Genomic DNA, 24,402 nt, shown 5'->3' with positions numbered 1-24,402 from the left:
AAAGAAGGCCCCAAAAGCACAAGGCTAGAAACTGTGTCTAATAATAATAATAATAATACAGAAACTTATTGAGCGCGAACAGCTACCTCTGGGGAGGTGTCCCGGCGCTAACGAGTCCCACAGCAAGAGTAAGTAGTCAGGAGGGGGGCAGAGTTATTGCGTAAAAAGCCAGGTTTTTAGGAGTTTCCTAAAGCTTGCTTCTGACGTGGCAGATTGGATGGCAGGGGGCAGGGTATTCCAGAGTTTCGCCGTGCCGGCCGAAAAGGACCTGCCTCCAAGTCTAGCTTTCCTTACGCGCGGTACAATTAGCTTGAGTAGGGAGTTGGAGCGCAGCTCACGTTTTTGGTGGTAGCGGGGGAGTCGGAATTTCAGATAGTTTGGACACGTGCCTTTTAGCGCTCTAAAAGCCAGGGTTAACACTTTGAACTTAATTCTGCTTGCCACTGGTAGCCAATGCAGCTCGTGCAGATGCGGAGAGATGTGCTGCCTGAAAGGGATCCGTTTTATTAATCTCGCAGCCGCATTCTGCACGATTTGTAGGCGTTGCACCGCATATTTAGGTAGACCAAGATAGAGGCCGTTAGAGTAATCGAGTCGGGAAGTGATTGTTGCATGAACAACCGTTTTCCGGCACTCGACAGGTAGCAGAGGCAGAAATGTCCGCAAATTTTTTAGTTTATGCAGGCAGCCTGCGGTGAGCTGTTGTATATGCGGCAAGAAAGACAAATTCTCATCCCATTTTACTCCTAAATTTTTTGCATGGGAGCTGGGTCCTCCGCTTCCAAAGCTCTGAATAGACAATGGGGCCTTTGACTCCTCCTTACCTTAAGGGATTTTGCTCGATGAGGACTAAAAAAAAAATTAATAATAATTAAAAAAAAAAAAAAAAATCATTTAATTAGAAAATATTTAATCAACATTTTTTGAATTGATAAGTTCATGTACATTGTTTTTGATTACAATATAATTGAATTATTGCAGTTAGCTATATACATCACTTATTAATTATAATTCATAATTACAATTATTTTTTTACTTTAGGAGGGAACTTATTTTTTAATTTAAAATTCTGACAAAATATTATTTTGTATTATTTATTATATTTATTTAATTAAAGATTTAATAAAAAATTAAGTTAATAGTAGTGTAGCATTTTTTTTATGTTGCTCTATATTGTTGTCAGAAAGTGCTCCTGCCCTTGGTTAGGAATGCATATTGAAGCCAGCATTAGTGGTTTGCTCATCAGAGATACGCTTATGCCTACCCACCAAGCCTGTGTTAGCTCCAAGGGTCTCTTCCATTATCAAAAGCATCTACAATTATTCAGAATACCCACTCCCTCACTCTGTTTGGCCCCAGAAGAGAAGTATTGACCACGGCACTCTTTTAATTTCAACCAGACTTGATCTTGTTTTAAAAGGTGGGTCTCCTAAATAAGCGCAACATCTGCCTGTAATGTGGTTAGTTCATAGAGGATAGATCGCTGTATGAGTGGATTGTTGAGACCCCTCAGATTTTATGTGTTAATATTAAATGTGTAATTCGCCATTATTGCGATATGAGTCTGACACTGCGTTTAATGTCCTTCCATACCAGCTGTGTAGATCGGGTGACTGTGTAGTGCAGGTTCCCATTCCTCATTCCCCCCAAACCATTTAACATCATAAGCCTGAACAGGCAAGAGCTCAACAGTTAACTGGAAAAGGTGTTGGGCACAAAGTGGTAGAGGACTGATAGGACACTTTCTGCACTATACCAGGAGGGAAGAGAGAGGAAAAGAAATGAAAGAATTCAGAGTAATGGACATAGGGAGTAACACCTCTGTCAATGTCCATCCAAATCGGGACCCAAAAGCTTCCTCTCCAGGCAGAACTCAGAGCGTCCGCCTCCCGCCCTTCTGATCTGAGGCCACCGACATCATCTACGGTGTCCCCCAGGGCTCATCCCTCAGCCCGACGCTGTTCAACATCTACATGGCACCCTCGTACAAGTGGCCCGCCAACACAACCTCAATATCATCTCCTACGCTGACGACACCCAGCTCACCCTCTTCCTCACCAAGGTCCCACACACCCCCAAAACCAACCTCCACGAGGGAATGAAGGCCGTCGCCGACTGGATGAGGAACAGCCGTCTGAAGCTGAACTCGACAAGATGGAGGTACTCATCCTCGGACCCACCCCCTCAGCCTGGGACGACTTCTGTTGGCCGACCACACTGAGAACAGCACTGAAACCCATGGACCAGGCACGCAACCTAGGATTCATCTTCAACTCCTCCCTCTCCATGTCTAAACAGGTCAACGCCGTCTCCTCCTCCTGATACAACACCCTCTGCATGCTCCGCAGGATCTACAAGTGGATCCCGACCGAAACAAGAACGGTGACACAGGCCCTCGTCAGCAGCAGACTGGAAAATGGCAACGCACTCTACGTAGGAATCCCAGCAAAACACCTAGGATAACTACAAAGCATCCAAAACGCCTCCGCCCGACTGATCGTCACCGTCCCCCGCCGCAGCCACTTCACCCCCCACCTGAGAGACCTACACTGGCACCCCGTCGACAAGAGGATCACCTTCAAGCTCCTCACTCACGCACACAAAGCACTCCACAACGCCGGACCAGCCTATCTGAACAGCAGACTCAGCTCCTACATCCCCACCCACCAGCTCCGCTCCGCCAGCCTCGCCCTCGCCGCTGTTCCCCGCATCCAACAAACAACCTCCGGTGGCAGATCCTTCTACCTCGCCACCAAGACCTGGAATACCCTCCGTACACACATACGACAGACCCAAGACCTACTCGACTTCAGAAGACTCCTCAAGACCTGGCTCTTCAAGCAGTAGTGGCACCCCCTCCCCATAGCATCTTGAGACCCTCACGGGTAAGTAGCGCGCTTTACAAGTACTCTGATTGATTGATTGTTATATTTAACATAAATATAGTTTGAAGATCCAAACAAGCTGCAAAGAACCTGCTTGCATTATGCAGCGAACCTGCTGTACTTCCTAGAAATCTGGTGCCATCAAAAGTTTTTTTTCTCTTTAGGTAATCAGTTAGAAGCAGGGAGAGTTACCTTTAACCAACCGCATTTGTACAAATTATCTAAAATATAACTGCACATTGAGAGAGCAATGTATAATTGCTTGCATGCAGTTGGTGAAGAGTATTCTCTGAAAAACATTTCAAGCATGCATAGATAACAAAAACATGGCTCACACTGCCTGGTTTAACAGAGTAAATGCTTACACAGTTTAGAAAGAAGCAGCATTCCTCCCCCTCCTAATTTTACAATGTACATGCTGCATGTGCTGCTTTCCCACCCTTCAAATTATCCATAGATCCTCTCTCTAGTAAAACACAGCAAAGCCAGGACCTAAATCCCTTTTAGGTTAGTACTCTGCCTTGGAACATGCACTGTAGCCATGTTCAGAAAGGATTTGTGTCCCGAAGGATATTTCTAGGCGCAAGGGGTGATTCTTAGCTTAGTAAGGTTTAACAAACCAGCCTGGACACAAATCCTGCTTTTGACCAGTTTTAGGGCTCTCTTTCCTTTCATTGTTGGTAGAACCCAGTATGATACATAAGCATTTTCGTCAAAAGCATTCTTCTGACCTGCAGGACAGCAGGTGCATCCAGCTTTCACCCCTCTGTGGATCCTACTTTTTGTGGTCTTTTACCCAGAATACTTCCAGGTGCAGCCTGGAAAGCAATCCCAACTATGCCACTATACAAATAAACCATTCACTCTTTACAGTTCAGATGCAAAATGTTAAGTAGATCTCCCCTAAGATGATTTAGTAGCCCAACTAAGAGATTACAAGATGAACCACTTGGATTCACCATGACATTGAAGCTGAGGCTATCTTGTGGATTGCTGATGAACCCTTCTATAGATTTCATTGCACTTCATACTGGAAATAGTGGGTATATCAGTCCCAGAAATAATAATACATTCAATCAGCAGATAGCATTGATATAATGGTTAAAACCTGATAGAATGTTGGTTCACTAGCTTTTTAATTACAGTCTCTTACCTGGTTGCAGACAGGTTTGTACTTGAGCCCTGGTTTGTTAAGGATCAGCTCCAATTGCCTGCGGTTAAAATTTGACACCCCAATGGACTTCACGAGACCAGCATCCTTGCACGCCTCCATGGCCTGCACGACAAAAAGGCAAGAAAGCTGTGAACAAGACTTGCATACCCCATGCATACTTCGAGCAGTAGCAGCACCCACTCCCCTAGTGCCTTGAGACCCTCATGGGTAAGAAGTGCGATGTACAAGTGACTGAGTGATTGATTGATTGAAAAGTTATAACTCAAAGCAAGATAACAGTAAAGTTCAATATTTCATAAATTAAACAAAGTATGAAAAAAATTAAAGCCCCATTAGGAGAGTTCATGCAAGCAAACTATAATTCAGGAATCTACATATGAAGCAATCCTATAACCTTATGTAAAATACGTCCTACAGAAAGTCCATAGATCTAAGGGACCCACAGCACCTCATGTGAGTGTTTTAAACATTAAAGAAACCTACCTAGATTCCAATCAACATGAACATAACCACTTCTAGGCACTTTCATAAAGAGTGCAAATTGGAAAATAATGTGTTGTAAGAGGACACATGGGTAACAAAAAAAAACACTTTCCCAGATGACCAAGTAAGAGAACATTTCATAGACTAATAGTAAAGCTTGGAAGAAATTGACATAAGAGGAGAGAGTACTTGGTGATCTAATTTGATTAGCATGATGAAACCATTAGCATGATGGGACTATCAGGTCAAGTGCTGCTAATTTACATACAAAGTCGGACGCACCCTGTGGAGCTTTACTGTTTCTTCCCCATTTTGACGCTAAAAGATTGGTGTTAAAGTCCCCAGTGATCACCATTTGGGAATTTGTGTGGCTTTTCTGCAATGCATTGATTAATTTTGTTAGAGTTACGTATTTTCTATTCTGCTTCTTTCTCTCCGAATGGATGTAAACATTTACTAGGAGGAGTTGTGTATTTTGTTTCTTACAGATTACCTTGATCACTTGGATCCAGTTTACCGCTGTGTCTATTTCTTCTGTTTCCCAATTTAACTTTTGCGTTATAAAAATTGATAAGCCCCCTCTCGGATGACCATAGTTAGAATGTCTTTCTGCCAGGCAATGATGTTCAATGAAACCAGGTATTGAGGTTGCCCACATGTTCCATGTTTCCTGGAGCAAAATTATTTGTTGTTGCGTTAAGAAGGTTGCGGTATCTTGATCTTGGCCCATGTCCCTGAAACCATGCACATTCCATGAACAAAGTTAGATGTTAAATAATTCGTTGTCTTCCCTTGCTATTTCTGGTATTTTTTGTCCTTGGTTAGGAGTGCTTATCATTCAGAGTTTTTGAGATCCAGGCCCAATCATTGATTTCCTGTGGGCCTCCCCCGATAGTGCCCAGACCTTCGCTTTTGCGGTGCATATTCTTTTGCAGCTGCAGTGTTGGTGAGTTGGAACGTGCTCCACGTAAGCATGTGGGCTGGTGTTTACCTGGGGTTTTCCCCTCGTTTGGTTTGTTGAGGAAGGGATATGGATATCTTGGACGTTGCAATACCTTAAGCCTGATGCCCCATGCCTCGAATCTTCCGCTCATTGCTGCAATGTTGTCCACCAGGACCTTGGACGACCAAGTTGTCAGCGACTTCTCTACCCCCCCTTACCGGGGTTTCCTTGAATTCCACCGAAATTAGGTCACTCGAACGGATTCCTTTTAGCTTGGGGATTTTGTGGAAGAGTCTCAAAAGGTTCTCCCTGTTGAGCGTATCCTGGGTCCCTTTTGATGAATATTCCGGAATAAAAGAGAGCTTCAATTCACACTCGTCAGATTCGACTTGCTTTTGCATGACAATGGTGCACATTCGTTCCCTCCCCCTATTCCTATGAGGTTTAGCTGCATTTCTTGCCTGCTCCCTTGTTCATACTCTGGCGGGAATTGGATTCGTGTCTCTTGATTGGCGCATAGTGGGCCTGGTTTTTTTCGGGCCGACATCCTTATTTGTTGATCCGCTTGGTCCTGGACTGGAAGCTTGCAGTGGCGGTCCTTTCCCCTTATTGTTACAGCAATTGATTTCGGGGGAATTTGAGAGATGGTTGTTATTGTGACCTCCGACCTGTTATCTGAGTGCTGCTTTTGCTCTGCTAAGTTGGGCCCTTGATCTGTCTCTGCTTGATGGAGTGCATTTTGTTGACTACTTTGTACTTTGCCACCCCTTGGATAGCTACTTCCCAGTGATTGCTGCTTTTTTATGACTAATGGTTCAGCCTGTACATTGTCGTATAGTATTTGCATCTTTGGTTGTTGCCCAGCCAAGGTTATTTTCCCAGTCACTTTATCTTCAAGGGTGGGACTAAACCCAATACAAGCCTCATCCACATTTTTGTACAATTGTGTCCATATAATTCAGTGCCCAAAGTAGCTATGTCTACTCACTCACAAGTTCATGATCTGCAATTTTATTATCTGTTCCTCGGTGGACCAGGGTTTTCTGATTAAGCCTATGTGAAGCACTGTAATTAGACAGTCACTTAGATTCTGCACCCTTCACGAAAGCCCCCAGCATTGTAGAATTTACAAGGTATATCAGAAACAAAATAAATAGTAATCTTAATTTAATGTTTGTTTTGTCCGGAACACATTGGTCCTTATCAATGAAAGTTGGCTATGGATATTGATCACAAAGTGTACTAATTTGGGGTGGTCGTAATCACAAAGAAGCTGATGCTACATGTGTTTACAAATCTAAACAACTGACATGCTCGTACAGCTTGTGTGGAAACAACGTCAGCCCAAAGAAATATAGATTTTCCAACAGGCTGCTACACAATTGCTAAACAGGCCACTCTCTACTGACAGTCTATATGAGGAATTATCTCAGCCAATAACCTACTATAAATGATCAACACTGACATTGTGAAAAACGTATTGTAGCACTTCATATTCCAAAGAACTTTCAAAAAGATGTACCTACCCTTTTAGATATTCATATGTTGACTTATAATTTAGCCAATGTATGAAGCTTTGGGTGCCATTCTCCAATTAGGTCCAGTGAGCTTGCAAAAGCTTGTTGGCATAACATGATGCAGGAAGGTGTTAGATAATAGTTGTGCTTGCAGAGATACCATTTTCTTCTTCCCATACCAACAGCCAGGTCTTATCCACTCTCCATAGATAGAGGGGTGTGTAGCATATCTTTATGCTCGCAAGAAAGCAAATTCCAGAGCTTGGACTATTTGTACGGAGAATGATTTCCTGCCATTGAATGCTTTGTTGACATGAGCTGGGCAGCTCTGTGTCAGTGTTCTTCTATAGCAGTACGCCATTGAAGAAAGATTGGCAAAGCCACTGATGGCCCAATGTGCAATTTAAAGGGCTTTTAAAGAGATACCAATGCACATACTTGAATGATAGAGTGATGTCATCCTACATATGTAGAGCTACAAGACTGCTGGATTCATCAGCTGGAGAGGAAATAGTGCAAGTTGCCAATTTACAAACTGGTGGAGTGATAGGACCATAGTGAAATTGGCCTACTATGTGTGAGGGGAACCCTAAACATGGAAAGCTGCAGCATAGGGTCAACTTTACACTACTGGGTGACCTAAACATTCATGTTGAGGACCCAGTATGTACCCAGGCAACCAACTTTCTAGGGACATTGCAATGATCCAATTGTCTTAGGTGGTTAGCTTTCCAATGTACAATAGGGGTCGTACCTTGGTCACAATTTTTACTAACATAACTAACTAACTAACTTAAGCCTGTCTTAAATCTGTCTTAAGTCTGTTGTAAGACAAAATCCTAACTTCTGTGAATACCAAAAGCCAAAAGTAGTACTTAGGATTTTGTCTTAAGTTAGTTCTGTGAATCGGGCCCATAGTTATCTTAAGAATCTGGCATGGATCTTGCCCTTCAGGACCAACTTTAGAGAACCCTGCATTAAATGATCAGTGTTTCCGGGTCAGAGTTCAGACAAACAAAGACTGTTCCACTAGTGTCCTGCTGTTGTATATATACAGGCAAGGTACACAGCATGGAAAGTCACAGTGACAGCAAGAGGAGGGGAGAGGCTCTCTGCTCTGAAATGCCATCTTCTCCTAAGTGATGTCAGGAGAAAGTCAAGGAGCTGAGTCTTTGTCAGGGAGGAACACTAATCATCACAATTCACAAATGATTTTCCTCACAAACACATAAGGATCTTACTTTCTGAGTCTGCACTTTTAGAGACACTGCCTTGCACAGAGACTACCTGCAATCTCTGAAGTGATGACCTTTGATGTTTCATAGAACTCATACAAATCAATTGGCTTTAAAAATGAGTGATGTACAATGCACACTTCTCTCATATTTTGAACTGTGGTATGCAATACCTAAATATTTTCAATATCAGTATGCATGATTATTCCAAGTGCAGAAAATGTGGGACAAGTCTAGATTGTAAGTCACCAACTATATTTATTCCTGAGATGTATCACTACTGGCCCATAACCCATAACATGTATAACAAACTTAAAGAAGAGTAGCTGTACTATCGTGCTTTATGTATGTCTATTTGGTATTTCTGTACTGAAAACCTGGCTTAAAGGCACCAGAGTACTACTAAAGATATGACAGTCCTTCACAGAAACGTTGGCTTTATCCAATGAAAGCATGACAGTAATGCAAAGAAGTGCTGCACCTTGGAAGGCAGAGCACCTACACGGGTCTGGTGGCTCAGTCAACCAATGCCTTTACTAGAGGGATTTGCATTTGCCCTCACCTGATAGTCACAGATGTAAACCCCAAAGTGTCCAATCAACCTTATGTCCGTCTTTGCTCAATAAATCGGACATCATATAGTTAGGGAAAAACAAATTGGCATTGTTAGAATAAGAATGTCATCTGCATGGATGGTCTGGAGCAAGTTCATCCATGCCCTGAGTTACCCAACTGCAAGTTACCACAACATTTTTATTTTTAGTGCCCAGAGCACATGCCACTCCTTGTATGTTTAAAGGTACTGGAGACAAAGAGTGGGGTTCTCTGGTCTGAAGGGGCACCATATTTCTTCATTTCTTATTACATGGGACTACTGATCCTGCACAAGTTCACAGGTGTTTAGGAATGGTGGCAGCATACCATCTTTGAATGTCTTTTAGCAGACATGCCTTTTTCTTGTCGGTGGTGACATCTTAACTGTGAGGAATGTGGCCATGGAGTATCACTTAACTGGTATTCCGAATCTGTATGACACGTGAGAGTGGGGTTAGGAGGCCAGTGGGATCCATTTTGGATTTTGCTTACTGAACCATAGCACATGATGGAGGCTGGGTAACCACCACCTACACATGCAAAGACTATCACTGACATTCCTGACTCTTTTGTGAAGCACCAGGCATTAAGGCACAGAAGGATGAAGGCAAATCTACCTATAGAAATGTAGCCATGTCCTTTCAGCAATGGCCTGCCTGATTGTTCCTACCTCGGCCCTAGTATAGATGGAGGGTATGGAGAAGTGGAGACAGCGACTTTCTTGTAAGTGCAGGATGAACCATTCTATAAGGGCCTGTTTTTTTCTCTCTGAGAGATGGTACTGCCAATGACTGATGGTCATCAGGTGCAAACATTTCATTCCTCAATCTGCTCTTATTGCGGTGCTTTCCCTGGAGAAACCCCTCATCACTCCCTGCTGTGCGGCCACCACCTGAATGAACAGTGTGCCTGCTCTGGAGAGGAGGGAAACAGTACACAACCTCAAACCAGTTTCTTAGCAGCGACAGCTGAATTAATATTCCCTGTCTGGAAATGAAGTAGGAGAAATCTTGAAACTTCTGCAAATGGCTCCAAAACTTCTCAGTGACAATGAGGTGCCATTCTGCACACTATCTACTAGAGAGGAGGGGACATCAACCTGAAAATCTGCAACTACTGGCTGGAGGAGAATTGTAGGTCTCAACTTTAAAGGAGTCTATCCAGCCTGCTGAGAGAGAGGACCCAAGCACATATCTGCAGGAGGAAGCCTGTTTATAGAAGAACCTAATCTGCAGTGACGTTGAAGAAGCAACTGTCCAAAAAAGCCTGATGGCTTGGAGGGTCATTGCAGGAGCAAACCTGAGTACTGCAGTTGATCTACCTGCATTCCATGTTTGAGCCTGGTGGTCTGAGCCCAAGATTGTAAGAATTATTGCTGCCTATGGTCACCAGCCAGGACACCAAGTCAGGATATTGCAGATGCCAACCCCTTGCATCTTTCCATGTGATTTTAGTGCGCTGCACCAAGCTAGACAGCTGTGCATGGTCATGCCTGCTGAGGAGTAACTACCTGCCTCCTCCCATGACCCTGGCATGCTGCATCAATAAAGAGAATTGTTAATACCTCCCACAGTTTCTAAATGCTGTCCTCCTGAGAACTGTGGTCCCATGCCCTTTGACCCAATCGAGCTCCTGATGGACTTAGCAGTGACCAGTGGGGGTGGTCTTGTTTGGTTGTGGGGTTGTTATACAGGTCAAAATTGCACCACTGGAGACTGCAGTTACACCTACTGAACATCTGTGACATCTGCATTTGCACCGGCGGCATTGAAAGAGAGAAGGCACGGGCACACACAGATATCGTATCCAGCAAGTACTGAATCCCTCTCCTCCTTGACACTGCCTCAGAGACAGGCAAGACGTAAAATTGAGACAGTGCGTCTAAATCTTCACTTTTTTTTTAACAGTTGACATTAAGAGACTGGCTTGTGGGTCACAGACACAGTAATATGCTCGCACTTCCCATTGGGAGCCTGCAATTTGCCTAGATAGCTTCCCATTGCCTTTTTTGTAGCACCTCCATCATTCAGGACTGGCTTACAGAACAGTGAATCACCTTCAGATGAGTGATCTCTGCAAGGTAAATGAGACCCCAGTTTGGCAACATTCTTGTGTGTATACACTACTAGAGGAGAAAGGCTGCCTAAGCTTCTGGCGAAATAAAGCTCCTACGGTCTGACTCCATTTTAAGTATGCCCGATTCCATCTTTGGTAATGGAGATCGCCATCCTCTCAATCTTAAGCAACGGAAGTCACCATATTTCTTGATTTATGCAGAATCATTGTCATGTCTGCCATTTGAATCAGATGTCATCTGATCTTAAATGATGCAGAAGGACTGAGGATTTGGCAAGAAGGGTACTTTGTACCCTGTCCACCAAACTCTAAATCTGGTTCCTATTCAGTTCCTGAGGGGTAATCCTGGAGACTTCTAAAGAATATATTTTTTAAACATAAGCACATTTAGCTGGCACTTGTTCTTTTATGTGGTATGTCACCCGTGCCAAGATGCAGCAGTCCAATGTAGCAAGCCTTACTCAAATGTTGACTTCCCCTTTGTATTAAAGAAACAGGTATAGCTCATCTTTGATGGAGCACTTTCAGGCCATCCCAGTGGCGTAAAACAAGCCCCCACATCCCCAGCGGTGTGGGGGGGTCCCCGTGCCGCAGGGGATGCCCTCTGCACAGTACTTTGGCCGAGTGCTCCTGATTAAAACCAGAGCGGAGGCCCCTCTATGTACCTTGCAGGGGGGTCCCCTCAAGTTTTGTTACGCCAACTGGCCATCCACTATCTAATACTTGCTCTTCTGTGCATTCCGTGTTGAATTATTCCATACCTCCCACGTAGCGCACAGGTCAGTATTCATGCAGATGATTTTTCCAGTTTCATCCAGTGGATAAAAGCTGTCTCCAGGCTGAAAAAGATATAGAACAATAAGGTAAAAGTACAACTACAATACCATGCCCCTTGTGTTTTAAGGTGCATTGACGCAGAAAATCACAGCCCTTTAAAATATGAACCTAACCATGGTTTCAGAAGGCTCTGCTGCACCTGGATTTGCAAGGATTGTGTTATGTCTTGTGTTGTGTGTATCTGTGTGTGTGTGTTCTGTTCTGCTCCCGGTTGGCAGGAGTTTTAGAAATGCTCCCGCCCCCTGGGAGGAAGCATTAGATCTGATTCCCCACTAGCAGTGATGCGGGCAGGGAAGCAGATCTAAATATTGCTCCCACCTGCAGGGAGCAGCTTTAATAGCTGCTCCCTCTAGGCTGGAGCACTGCAGGCTCGCATTGGATGTGGGGAGCTTGATTGGGCCAAGAGGATCTACTCTCGGTTCCCAACAATAGTTCAGTATTAACTTTATTTGATTTTCTTAAAAAATCATAAAAAGACATGCAATAAAGTACAATAAAACCAAGTAAAAAGAGAAGAATGAAAACAGCTGCCCCACAATCTAATTAAATGAATTTAAAATCAAGTTAAAGTGCATGTGCGCAAACAGGAAAACTAAGGATATCAAAAAAACGAGAAGCTAAATTACAAACTAACATAAGTCATGTTAAGGACAATCTAAAATACTTAAGGAACTTTCAACGTCCATGAAATATACCAGAAAGAAAGCATGAGAGCATGGAACATATTCTAGGTGATTGTAACAATTACTGGTACAGAAGTGCAGATCTCACTGTCTAAAATACAATGGTAAAGGTAATGGTTGAATACAACTATATAGTAAGCTATTCAAATTCAAATTCAAAAGTCTTTATTTCGATTGAGTTTTTACAATCATAAAAAGTGCATAGCAAAAAATTACATCAAAACTTCTAAAAGAGATTATCACATACACATTTCTGAGAAATAAGTTAAAAGCGTTTCGGTTTACGAAAAGACAGTTGATATCAAATGAATAAGAATTAAAAAGATAACTCAGGTGGTTGTAGGCGGATTTTCAAGCAAGCTTTTAAAAAACAAGCTATACATTTAGCGACAAATTGAGTTTCTAAAAACTGTAAAGCCAGGAGCGCAGGCCTACATCTTCTCAAGCCCATTTGTCGAAGGAGAGGCATAATCCAACGTTTGTGTGGGGTCTCATAGTAGCAACAAAACAATGTTACATGTAGGGTAGACTGATGTGCAGTTCCATCGCAGGGACATCTAATCAATTCGTGAGACCAGTTTGAAACCCCAGGAAAGTAAACAAGACGGAAAAAGGTGTCAAAACGAAACCTAGTTAAGACAAACTTTTCGTGATTTGACAGGAAGAAGGACAAATACAACTGAATGCCGGGTGAGGTTTGCATCATTAATAGATGAGTATTTGTACGTTTTCCTATCTCTGTGCATAAACGTAGATCTCTGAGGTGATTTACACACAGATTCTTCAGGGCCTTCCTAGATATGTCACAAAGTGAAGAGGGGTCTGTAAAAAATAGTGGACAATTTAGATCATTCAGAAAGTTGAAAACATACAATAACCATGGAATCTTTTTCCAGTGAGCCAAGGATAAGCAGTCAGTTATTAAAGAGCGTGTAAGGTGGCATTGCTCTTTAGTCCAAATACGGTGCCATAAGAGGATCGGCTGGTATCTGATGGTGTCCGATATATAATCCAAGCCGAGCTCAATATGGCAACCGTAGATGGGGGCGCTTTGAGGAAGGGCAAGGATATATTTTAAAAACCCATTTTGTACTTTTTGGAGCTCGTCAGAAGGAGTGTAGCCCCAAACTCCCGCACCATAGGTTGCTATGCTTTGGCATTTAGCGTGATAGATTTTGAGCAACTCGGCAGGAGTGGGTTTGCCCAGTTTCCTAGAGAATGAAATCAGCGCCGCAGTTGTTCGCTGAAATAACAACTTTTTACTCGCAATGGCGGGTTTCCAGGTTATTTGGTCATCAATGAGAATACCCAGGTATGGATATTCCCTAGCATAGTCCAATCTAACCTTTTCTACATATAGAGGTTTCGGTTTCTTCACTTTCGGGCCGATATGCATCACGAAAGTCTTGCTCTTATTGACTTTTAATCCTAAGGAGAGCATAAACTGGCAGTACTTGTCCAGTTGTAATTGGAGTTGTTTTAATGTTCTTGCCAGGATGACAGAGTCATCGGCGTACAATAGGGCTGGGATAGGTTGAGTGTTTATGCATGGAAGGTCCTGGCTGCCTTCCAACATTGCCTGTTCTAACCCGTTGGTGTAGATATTAAATAAAAACGGGGCAAGGACGCACCCCTGTCTAACACCTTTTGCAACTCTAAATGACTGACATAGTTCGCCGTTTGTACCATACCTCACACACGCATTGGCGTTGGTATAAAGCTCTCGGAGGAATTTTAGGAGGGGGGATCAACCCCCAGATCCCTCAGGATTACCCACAGTTTGGAGTGAATCACGCAATCAAATGCAGCACTGAGGTCGACGTAAACTAAATACAGATTGTCTCCTTTTGCCCCTGCGTATTTGCCCATTAGGAGAGTCAGGTTAAGGGCTTGTTCTACAGTGCCCAGGCCCTCTTGGAATCCATACTGGAGATCGGTTAGGATGTTCTTCTCCGAAGCCCAATACTGGAGGCGCTCCAGGATTAATTGCCCGGCAACCTTCCCCAGTGAGTCCAAGAGGGAAATGGGCCTGTAGCAGGCTGGGTTATCTAGTTCACCCTTTTTAAAAATTGGTAGCAGTACTGACGAGGACCAGGATTCTATTAGGCCAGCCTGTGAGACTGCAAACATGACCTGTGTGACTATTTGGGACCAGAGATCAAGATTACTCACAAAAATATCGAGTGGTACTCCGTCGGGGCCAGGCGCTTTACCCGTTTTCGAAGAAGTTAGTGCAGCTATGACGTCTTTAAAGTCAAAGGAGAGGTCGATTGGATACGAATTATCCAAAGTAAAGGTTTCTTCCTGGGACTGTGCGTTTAAGGCTTCAGCGGAGGAGTCACCAAATATTAGCGAGTAATGAGCCACCCATTTTTCAGCGGGCACCGCCACGCCTAAGTGACGGACGGTAGTAAGCTATTAAATCTGGGGCAAATCATGATAATATGTAAGGTATCTGTCAAGGATATATTATCACAAGTACAAGCTTGTAGCACAGATACTTTGGCTCAGAAACTCTTAGGAAGTAAAAACTGGTGGAAAAGTTCAATCTAAAATAGGAGTAACAACCTACGATGATAGCTGGTCACCCCCTAGTTCAAGATGGTTCCATCCTCTTGACTGTTTTGACCATCCATAATACATTACTGCATTGTGCGTTTGCACAAAGCAGAGCCCTCTTAGCCGCCACCCTAGAGAGAAAGGCCTGCTTCAACCATACAATATCACCTTTCACAATCTGCTCCGGGTCAACAAAAAGTTCAGGGCGACCCAAATAATAACCAGAGGATTCTAGACCAAGTGTACAGGTTGAAACAATCAAGGACCACTGCACTATTGAGTTTAAGGTCTTCCTTAAGCCATTAGATAACCATAAAAGCAAAAGACTTAAACCCATCAAGTAAGCAATATACCCAAGGCCCAGTTCCTCATGGACAATCTCACTAGGTGTTCCCTCTGAACTTTTAGAGTACCACTTACTACCTGTAATAGCGGTATAGGTGCATACCCCCAAATGTCACAACCAAAGCAAGTTACTGAGGTGCACTCAGTCTTATACACTTTGAGTAATGTCTCTAGATGAGATTTGCCTAAACGTCTGGAAAATGAACCAATGCTGTTAATTGCACTTTTAAACAACATTCAATTTATTTGCAGTTTTCTTGTGCTGGATTTTCTAGGGCCAATCCCCGTAACATGGGACTTGGTGTAGTTAGTTGACAGAAGAAGGTCATCCATGAAGGAGAAGGACCTATCTAAATGATGCTGCAATCCATTTGTTGTACAAGATATAAGGGAGCTCCAACCCTTGGTACATCCAATCCCAGAGTGAAAAGGGTTGTCTCCAAACCATTCATGTAAATAATGAAAAGGTAGGGGCCAGTGCACATCCCTGGCGAACCCTCCTCTTCAAATAAAAGGCTAGGTGTGTTCTCCATGTGTCCTGTATTTCACAGAAGCTGTTAATCCCTGTGAAGCCCATACAGGAAGGTGATCAACGAGGGCTCTACCCCATGAACCCTAGTGTGGCCGAGCTGAGCTCTGTTGACCCTTTCAAAGGCTAAGCGGAGGTCCATGAAGGCCATGTGAACTGTCCCTCCCTTCACCGTAGTGTAGTTGGAGAGAGGTTCAAGGACTGTTCTACAGTCCCTCGCCGTGCCCTGAAACCATATTGAGTTTTTGCAAGCACATGACCCATGCGGTCCGGCGGTACCGAAGGACCCATCAGATAATTATTTTTAAATAAATCTTTTTATTAAACAGACTCAACATCAGGTACAGTGCCACAAAGGTCAATAAAGAAGGTACAGTGAAATCAAATATGCATATATGCATATAAATACAATACAATAGTTCATTGGAAATCACGGGGAGGGGGGTCATCACTGTCCAAGTCACGGGGAGGAGTATGCATTCCAGGGGGCACATTTCTTTGACCATTTCAGGGAGCAACCCCGGACCATGTATACAGTCTTTTCTCTTAGCATACACCAATCAAGGTCTTTTTCCCAATCAGTAATCTTGGGTGCATGAGAGGCCCCCCAAAGCTGCATTATGTTTCTCTTGGCGATCATGCAGCCGAGTGTGACCCACTTTGTGGTGTGTGTGTTAAGGTCGGTCGTTTCCCAGATGTTGAGGAGGCACCTGGGCGCTTCTGGCTTAACTTCTATCTCCAATGTTTCGTGCATGACTGTGTGAATTGTACACCAGTATTCCTGGATTTGTTCAAGATGCCAAATAATGTGCATGAATGTGCCCATCTGAGTGCACCCTCGTCTACAAGACCCATCTGTCAGCCCACCCATGTGCACCAGACGGGGACCTGTTATATAAATTCTGTACCATGGAGTTGAGGCTGTTGTCAGTTGAAGTTAGAAGTAAATCACTGTCTCAACGGTCAACATGTTTCAGCCACTAGGATAAATCTCCCTGGCTTTCGTTAGGACCTCAACAGACACACCTTTTGTCACTGCAAGAAATGTTTTTAAGAAATTCATACATACAGTATTTATTCTGTTGTAGTAATATTCAAATCCTTGATAGAGGCAAGATGCTATATAGCATCATGGACTGGATCTCACCTCACTTGGCAGCAGCTCAAGTTTTTTAAAAGGCCCGCTCTATCCATCGGTACCTCCGGGTGGAAACTCCTCCGGGGTGGAGGTCAATTATTATTATTATTATATTTAAATTTATACAGCGCGCAGCTACCCGGAGGTTTCCCGGCGCTAAACAGAAGAGAGAGGACGGTTAATTGCCGAAAGGTCACTAAAGAGTCTGGAGGGTCTAAAGGTTGAATAACCAGGTCTTGAGGTCTCTGCGGAACCTAAGGTAGCAGGATTCAGAACGTAGGGAAAGAGGTAGGGCATTCCACAGCGAAGGGGCTAAGTAAGCGAATGAGCGACCGCCCATTCTGGCTCTCCTGATGCGAGGGACCTGATATCTTTCTTGGGTCGACGAACGGAGAGTGCGGGGGGGACAATATTGATGAACCAAAGTTCTTAAGTAGAGAGGGGCATTGCCTGACTTAATGCGGTGCATGATACAGAGGGCCTTAAATTTAGAGCGGTTTTCAATGTGGAGCCAGTGAAGGCTACGCAGAGAGGCCGAAGTGGGAGAGGTTCTGGGAAGATTGCACAGTAATCGGACGGCCATGTTTTGAACCATCTGAAGTTTGCTCGTCACCTCCTTGCATGCACCTAGAAAAAGAACATTCCCATTCTCTGGGTGTCATGGGGAAGCGTCTATATGATTTAACTCAGCCACTTGATGATGGTAGTACAGGTGGCCGAGACCTTGATCACATGTTGCCTCATCGACAGCTGATCATCAAATAGGATGCCTAGGTTGCGAGCTGTCTTGGAGGAAACAGGTAGGGAACCCAACTGCTGTGGCCAATGGTGGGGACCTCAGAGTGTAGTATTGGGGCCAAACAAAAGAAGCTCGGTCTTATCCCCGTTTAATTTTAATTTGTTGTCATGCATCCAACTAGCTATGTTATTAAGACCAGAGTGAAGGGATGAAGTGGAGGAGTTTTGACCTGTGGAGAGTGAAAAGATGATCTGAGTATCATCGGCGTAAGAATAGATGATGAGTCCGGCTTGCTCCGCAATGGTGGCAAGGGGTCTAACATATAAATTAAAGAATAATGGGCTCAAAATAGAGCCCTGAGGGACGCCGCGGGTGGAGTGATGAATTTTAGAGGCTGAGGAAGGGGAGAAAACTTGGAACGTACGGTCAGAGAGATAGCTGGCCACCCAACCGAGAGCTGAGCCACTGATGCCAAAGGATTTTATGGCAGTAAGAAGGATGGAATGGGAAACAGTGTCGAAAGCGGCACTCAAATCCAATAGGATGAGGGCCACTGTTTCCCCTTTGTCTACCTGGCATCGAATGGTCTCAGAGACCCCGAGAAGAGTCGACTCGGTCGAGAAGCCAGCCCTAAAGCCAGACTGGGACTGATGGAGGAAGTTGGCTGCTTCAATGTAAGTGGTGAGCTGTTTATTAATGTGCTTTTCCAAGATTTTGGACCAGACCGGAAGGAGAGAGATGGGACGAAAATTAGCTGGATTATTGGGATCAGAATTCGCTTTCTTTAGTAGGGGCACAATCATCGCATGCTTCCACGTACTCGGAACCTTAGCTACTCTGAGTGAGGCATTGAGAAGTTCTAAGATTAGAGTGAGTGCAGGAAGATCAAGAGTTAGAAGGATTTGGGGGGGCATGGGATCCAAGGGGGAACCAGATTTAATGCATCCCAGGATTTTATGTAAAGAAGTAATAGTAAGAGGGTCCCATGCCGTCAACTGGGGCGGAGAGGGCGGACACAATTGCGTATTAGTTTCCGATTCATACAAGGGTTCAGACATGCCCAGCTCAGGGGAGGATGCAGTGTGCGTGGGAGCTCCAAAGTTGGCATAGATGGTTTCGATTTTGGTCGTGAAAAATTCTGCCAGGGAGTTGCATTGCGTTTCGTCCAGGCATGGAGCTTTGGGTAGGCAAGACATGCCCAATAGTTCCTGCAGAGCTTTAAATAAGGCTTTAGGTCGATTCTGAGCATTTAGAATGGTATGATTGACATGCTCTGCCCTGGCTATATTACAAAGAGAATGGTATTTGGTAAGGGCATCTTTGTAAATTTGTTTGGCCCCAGGATCATAGTACACACGCCATTTACGTTCCAACTTTTTACATTTAGATTTCTCAACTTTTAGTTGTTCAGTAAACCATGGGGCGGGGGGGGGTGATGAGAGTTGTGTTTAAATTTGCGTAGGGGGAGACAAGTATTGACCCCAGAGGTTAACCAATTATGCAGGGCAGCCGCCCTCTCAATGTTGGCCATATTTTAGGAGGTCTGGTGTTCTCAAGACAGGAATCTAGATTCTTCCAGTTCCTGCCAGCTCTAGGAAGCGTGGAATTTTCAGGGATGTGCGGTGCCCGGTCAGTTTTTATAGAGAAACTAATTATGTAGTGATCTGACCAAGGAATGGGCCTGGGAGGGTTACAAGATATGGTGTCTAAGTTAGAAAAGATGGGATCCAGTAGATTTCCTGCCTTGTGAGTGGGGCCAGAGTTATGAAGAGAAATATTAAGTGCTGCTAAATCTTGTATAAGGTGTGTGCTGGTGGGGCAGGATGCGTCGTTAAGATGTAAGTTAAGGTCTCCGAGGACCAAGAAATTAGTTGAGTGCAAGTCAAGTCAAGTCAAGTCAAGAGATTTGTATAGCGCGCTACATACCCAGAGGGTCTCAAGGCGCTTAAAGAAGGGTGGGGAGTTATTTGTCGAAAATCCATGTTTTGAGTTGCTTTCTGAATGCTAGGTGGTTCTGAGTGAGATGAAGGTGAGTGGGAAGTGAGTTCCAAGTTTTCGCTGCTAGGTAGGAGAAGGATCTACCTCCCATGGTGGTTTTGTTGATGCGGGGTACGGTGGCAAGGGCTTGGTTGGAGGATCGTAGTTGGCGTGAAGGGGTGTAGAAGGATAGTCGTGAGTTGAGGCATTCGGGACCGATTTCGTAGAGTGCTTTGTGTGCGTGGGTTAGGAGCCGGAAGGTGATCCTCTTATTGACGGGGAGCCAGTGGAGGTTTTTCAGGTGATCAGAGATGTGCTCTTGACGCAGGATGTCTAATATGAGCTTGGCTGAGGTGTTCTGGATACGTTGTAGTTTCTTCTGGAGTTTTGCGATGGTGCCGGTGTAGAGGGTGTTTCCAGTAGTCCAGTCTGCTCGTGACCAGAGCATGGGTGACTGTTTTTCTGGTTTCGGTGGGGATCCAGCGGAAAGTTTTTTTGAGCATGCGAAGAATATTGAAGCAAGATGAAGAAACGGCGTTGACTTGTCTGTTCATCGAGAGTGAGGAATCCAGGATGACGCCCAGGTTCCGTGCGTGGTCCGTCGGGATGGGTGCTTTTCCAAGGGCCTCTGGCCACCAAGAGTCGTCCCAGGCGGAAGGGGAGGTACCTAGGATGAGGACTTCTGTTTTGTCTGAGTTCAGTTTCAGTCGGCTGTGCTTCATCCATTCGGCTACTTCTTTCATCCCTTCGTGAAGGTTGGTTTTGGCCGTGTTAGGGTCTCTGGTGAGTGATAGGATCAGTTGAGTGTCGTCGGCGTAGGAGATGATGTTGAGGTTATGTTGGCGTGCGATGGCCGCAAGGGGGCTCATGTAAACGTTGAAGAGGGTGGGACTGAGTGAGGATCCTTGAGGTACTCCGCAGATGACTTCAGTAGCCTCTGACTTGAATGGTGGAAGGCGGACTCTCTGGGTTCTTCCGGAGAGGAACGAGGTGATCCATTCCAGAGCTTTTCCTTGGATTCCGATGTCTTTGAGGCGCTGTAGAAGGGTGCTATGGCAGACTGTGTCGAATGCTGCGGAGAGGTCGAGGAGGATGAGGGCGACTGTGTCTCCATTGTCCAGTAGAGTTCGAATGTCGTCTGTTGCTGCGATGAGGGCGGTTTCGGTGCTGTGCTTAGCTCGGAAGCCGGACTGTGAAGAGTGGAGGGATTTGTTGGTTTCGAGGAATGCGGCGAGCTGGTTGTTGACAGCTTTCTCGATGACTTTGGCCGGGAATGGAAGGAGCGAGATGGGGCGATAGTTTTTGAGTTCGGTGGGGTCAGCTGTGGGTTTCTTCAGGAGGGCGCTGAGTTTGGCATGTTTCCAGCTTTCCGGGAAGGATGCAGAGTTGAAGGAGCAGTTGATGACGTCTCGGAGGTGCGGTGCAATAATGGAGTCTGCTTTGTTGAAGATGTGGTGGGGGCAGGGGTCTGTGGGGGATCCTGAATGGATAGAATTCATCAGCCGGATGGTGTCCTCAGTTGAGATTGGCTTCCAGTCCTGGAGGGTGTTCAGGGGGGGTGGGTGTCCTGCAGGGGGTTGGGTGGGTTGGTCTCCAGGTTGATTGTCGAAGCTGTTGTGGATGTCTGCAATTTTATCGTGGAAGAATGAGGCTAGGGAGTCGCAGAGGGCTTGAGAGGGGGTGATGTCGTTGGAGTTGGCTGAGGGGTTGGTAAATTCTTTGACGATGTTGAATAATTCCTTGCTGTTATGGGCGTTGTTATCTAGACGGTCCTTGAAGGCTGCTTTCTTGGCTTAGTTGGTGGTGTATGCGGGTGGCGTTTTTGAAGGCGTCCTTGGTGCTGGTGGTTGGGTCTTTTTTCCAGGCTTTCTCGAGGGAGCGACAGAGTTTCTTGGATTTCTTAAGGTCGTCGTTGAACCAGGAGGCCTTCTTGCTGCCTAGTTTAATTTGTCGTTTTTTCATCGGTGCTAGGATGTCGGCGCTGTTGGATAACCATTGGGTGAGGTTGGTGGCTGCTTGGTCAGGGTTTGAGGAGTGGGCGGGGGGCTTTTGAAGAAGCGATGAGGAGATCTGGTCGATGGTGATTTTGTTCCAGTTTCTTTGCAAAGTGGGTTGGGGGTGGTTGTTGCATGTGGGCTTGTTGTAGGTGAAGTGAACGCAGCTGTGGTCAGTCCAAAGGAGAGCTGTGGTGTGGCTGAAGGAAACATGCTTGCTGGAGGTGAAGATAGGGTCGAGTGCGTGACCTGCGAAGTGGGTGGGGGAAGTGACAAGTTGTTTAAGTCCGAGGTTTGCGAGGTTGTCCAAAAGGGTGGTGGTGTTGCAGTCGTTGTTCTTTTCAAGGTGAAAGTTGAGGTCTCCCAAAAGGATGTATTCCTCGGAGGGGAGCGCGTGTGGAGTGATGAAGTCCGTGATGTCTTCACTAAATTGTGCGCGGGGTCCTGGTGGTCTGTAAAGGAGGGTGCCTCTGAGTGTGGTCTTGGGGTCGGTGTGGATCTGGAAGTGGAGGTGTTCGGAGTTGGCGAGATTGACGTCTGAGCTGGTTGAGATGCGGATGGATTTCTTATGGACGATAGCGATGCCTCCTCCTGTTTGGCCGGTACGGTCCTTGCGAATGATTTTATAGCCTTCCGGGATGGCAATGGTGATGTCCGGGGCAAAGAGGCCTTCATCCATGTTTCTGTTAGGAAGGCGACGTCCGGAGAGATGGTGTCTAGTAGATTCCAGAGGTCAATGGCGTGCCTGTGGAGCGAACGGGTGTTGAGCAGAACGCATTGTAGGTGGTTGGGGTCGGATATCTGTTGTGTGATCGTAGATGAGGAGTTGGTCTTGTTGCCGTCGAACTTGCAGGAGTAACAGGTAAAGGGTCCATGGGTGTATCCAGGGGCAGCTTGGGCACAGTTGAGGGAGCGGCCGGGGTTGAGGGCTAGGAGGGTGGTGGCATCGTAAGAAATGCGGGCGGGGTGGACAGAACGAGGACCAGGGGGTCTGGCGCTGGGCGCGGTCCAGGCGCGGACGGGCGTAGACGGGCTTACCTTTGGCGCACCTTCGGCGCGGATTGGGCGCGGTCGCTGCGCGTAGACGCTGCGCGTTAATGCAGCATATATGGATGGTGGAGGGGGAGGGGCGAGGGCGGCTCAGCTGGGAGGCGGGGCGGGCTCCAGAGGACGACAATAACAAACAAAATGGCAGCGGAGGGGTAAAACAGCAGAGCGCTTGAGGAGAAACGCACAATAGCAGATAAAGTAAAGAGGCCCAAGTACTGGCCGTACCGGGTGAGCGGTAGATGAGAGTGATGAGAGTGCCAGAAAGAGTGTAGTTAGGGGAGAGCAGCAGTTTAAACAACCGGCTTCGCAAATAGGAATTGCTAAGTCTTCCCACTTGCACGAGTAAATTCTTTTAAAAAATGATTGCTATACCCCCTCCCTCCTTATCCACTCTATTTTTACCTACATAAGTATAGTCATCTGGGAGGGCAGAGGCTATGTCAGGGCCAGAGCTGTTGTTCAGCCAAGTCTCCGTGAGAAACATAGCGGCTGGTTGATCGGAGGTAATAAGGTCAAAGATGCCATTCCTATGTTTCGATAAGGACCTGCAATTTAGACTAATGAAAGTGAGGTCAGAAGGGGAGTTGAGGGGTTTGCAGAAAAGTAGAGGAGGTGATGTCAAGCGAAGAGGGAAGGGATGATAAAGATAAATTGCACTCTGGGCAGCTCAGAGGGTCCAGATGGCAAGACAGAGTAGGGTGACGCAGGCATTGTAAAGGCCTGAGGCTCGTTAGTGTCTCACTGGAGTACGAGAGTGTGGATTTTTGAGAGGCAAGGGGAGTGGCCCCTAGTCCCGTCTGGTCGCGGACGGGCGCAGACGGCTGGACTCTGGCACGACTCCGGCGCGCCACCGTCGCGCCTGCTGCGCGCGTCCACTGCGCGTCGGCCAGCACATCGGTTATATAGGGAGGAGGTGGCAGGAAGACTAGACCGCTCCCCCCGCTTCCGCCGGAAGTGAGTAAAAAGAGAAAGTAAGACCTCCCTCCACACCACGAGCACGGCTCGGGGAGGTACGGGGAGTGGGAGTACACAAAAATACAGTGACAGTGGCACAGATTATTTCCACAAGGATTTTAAAAGAGCACGCAGTGCAGGCGCCTGGTGAAGTGCCCCCCTGCCCTCTCACAGCAGCGTGCACCCCAGGAGCTAGCAATGTTCAGAGAACAATTAAAAGGTCAATTGGGTCGCAGTGCGAGCACCTCAATCGTGCCCCCTGCCTGAAATGCGACAAGAATTTAAAACGAATGCAGCGCAGGGTGACACCTAAATCGTGCCCCTGCAGGTGAAATAATTAAGTATTCATTTCTGGTAGAGTGCAGCAACACACGTACCCTCTCTTAGTAGGTCCAGTGCCCGGCTCTTTCCTGTGTTATGTAGGGAGGAGGCGGCAGGAAGACTCGACCGCTCCCCCAGCTTCCGCCGGAAGTGAGTAAAAAGAGAAAGTAAGACCTCCCTCCACACCAGGAGCACGGCTCAGGGAGGAACGGGGAGTGGGAGTACACAAAAATACAGTGACAATGATGCCATATAGGTGAAACTGTCTCTTTTTTACCTGCACTTTGGTTTTATATTGGAAAACTTATCAGAGAAAGCACCAACAGATTATTTGTACTGTTTATCTTTGTGGTTCATCCCATTTTAATT

General features: G+C 45.7%; 1 protein-coding gene across 1 annotated transcript in view; it reads right to left on the bottom strand.

The window, feature by feature from the left end:
• The window catches only part of LOC147734755 (aldo-keto reductase family 1 member C1-like), a 210,055-nt gene that overhangs the window by 64,323 nt on the left and 121,330 nt on the right, over nt 1-24,402 (bottom strand). Inside the window, exons 5-6 of the mRNA XM_086953034.1 lie at nt 11,669-11,746; nt 4,039-4,161 (exon numbers count right to left, since the gene is read on the bottom strand). Of these exons, the coding sequence (XP_086809160.1) occupies nt 4,039-4,161; nt 11,669-11,746 (201 nt within the window). The remainder of the gene's footprint in view (nt 1-4,038; nt 4,162-11,668; nt 11,747-24,402) is intronic.

Source organism: Lissotriton vulgaris, chromosome 1_2, assembly GCF_964263255.1.
Source record: "Lissotriton vulgaris chromosome 1_2, aLisVul1.2, whole genome shotgun sequence".
Taxonomy (NCBI): domain Eukaryota; kingdom Metazoa; phylum Chordata; class Amphibia; order Caudata; family Salamandridae; genus Lissotriton; species Lissotriton vulgaris.
Note: the sequence above shows the minus strand (reverse complement) of the source record. Positions and strands in the feature narration are given on the sequence as shown.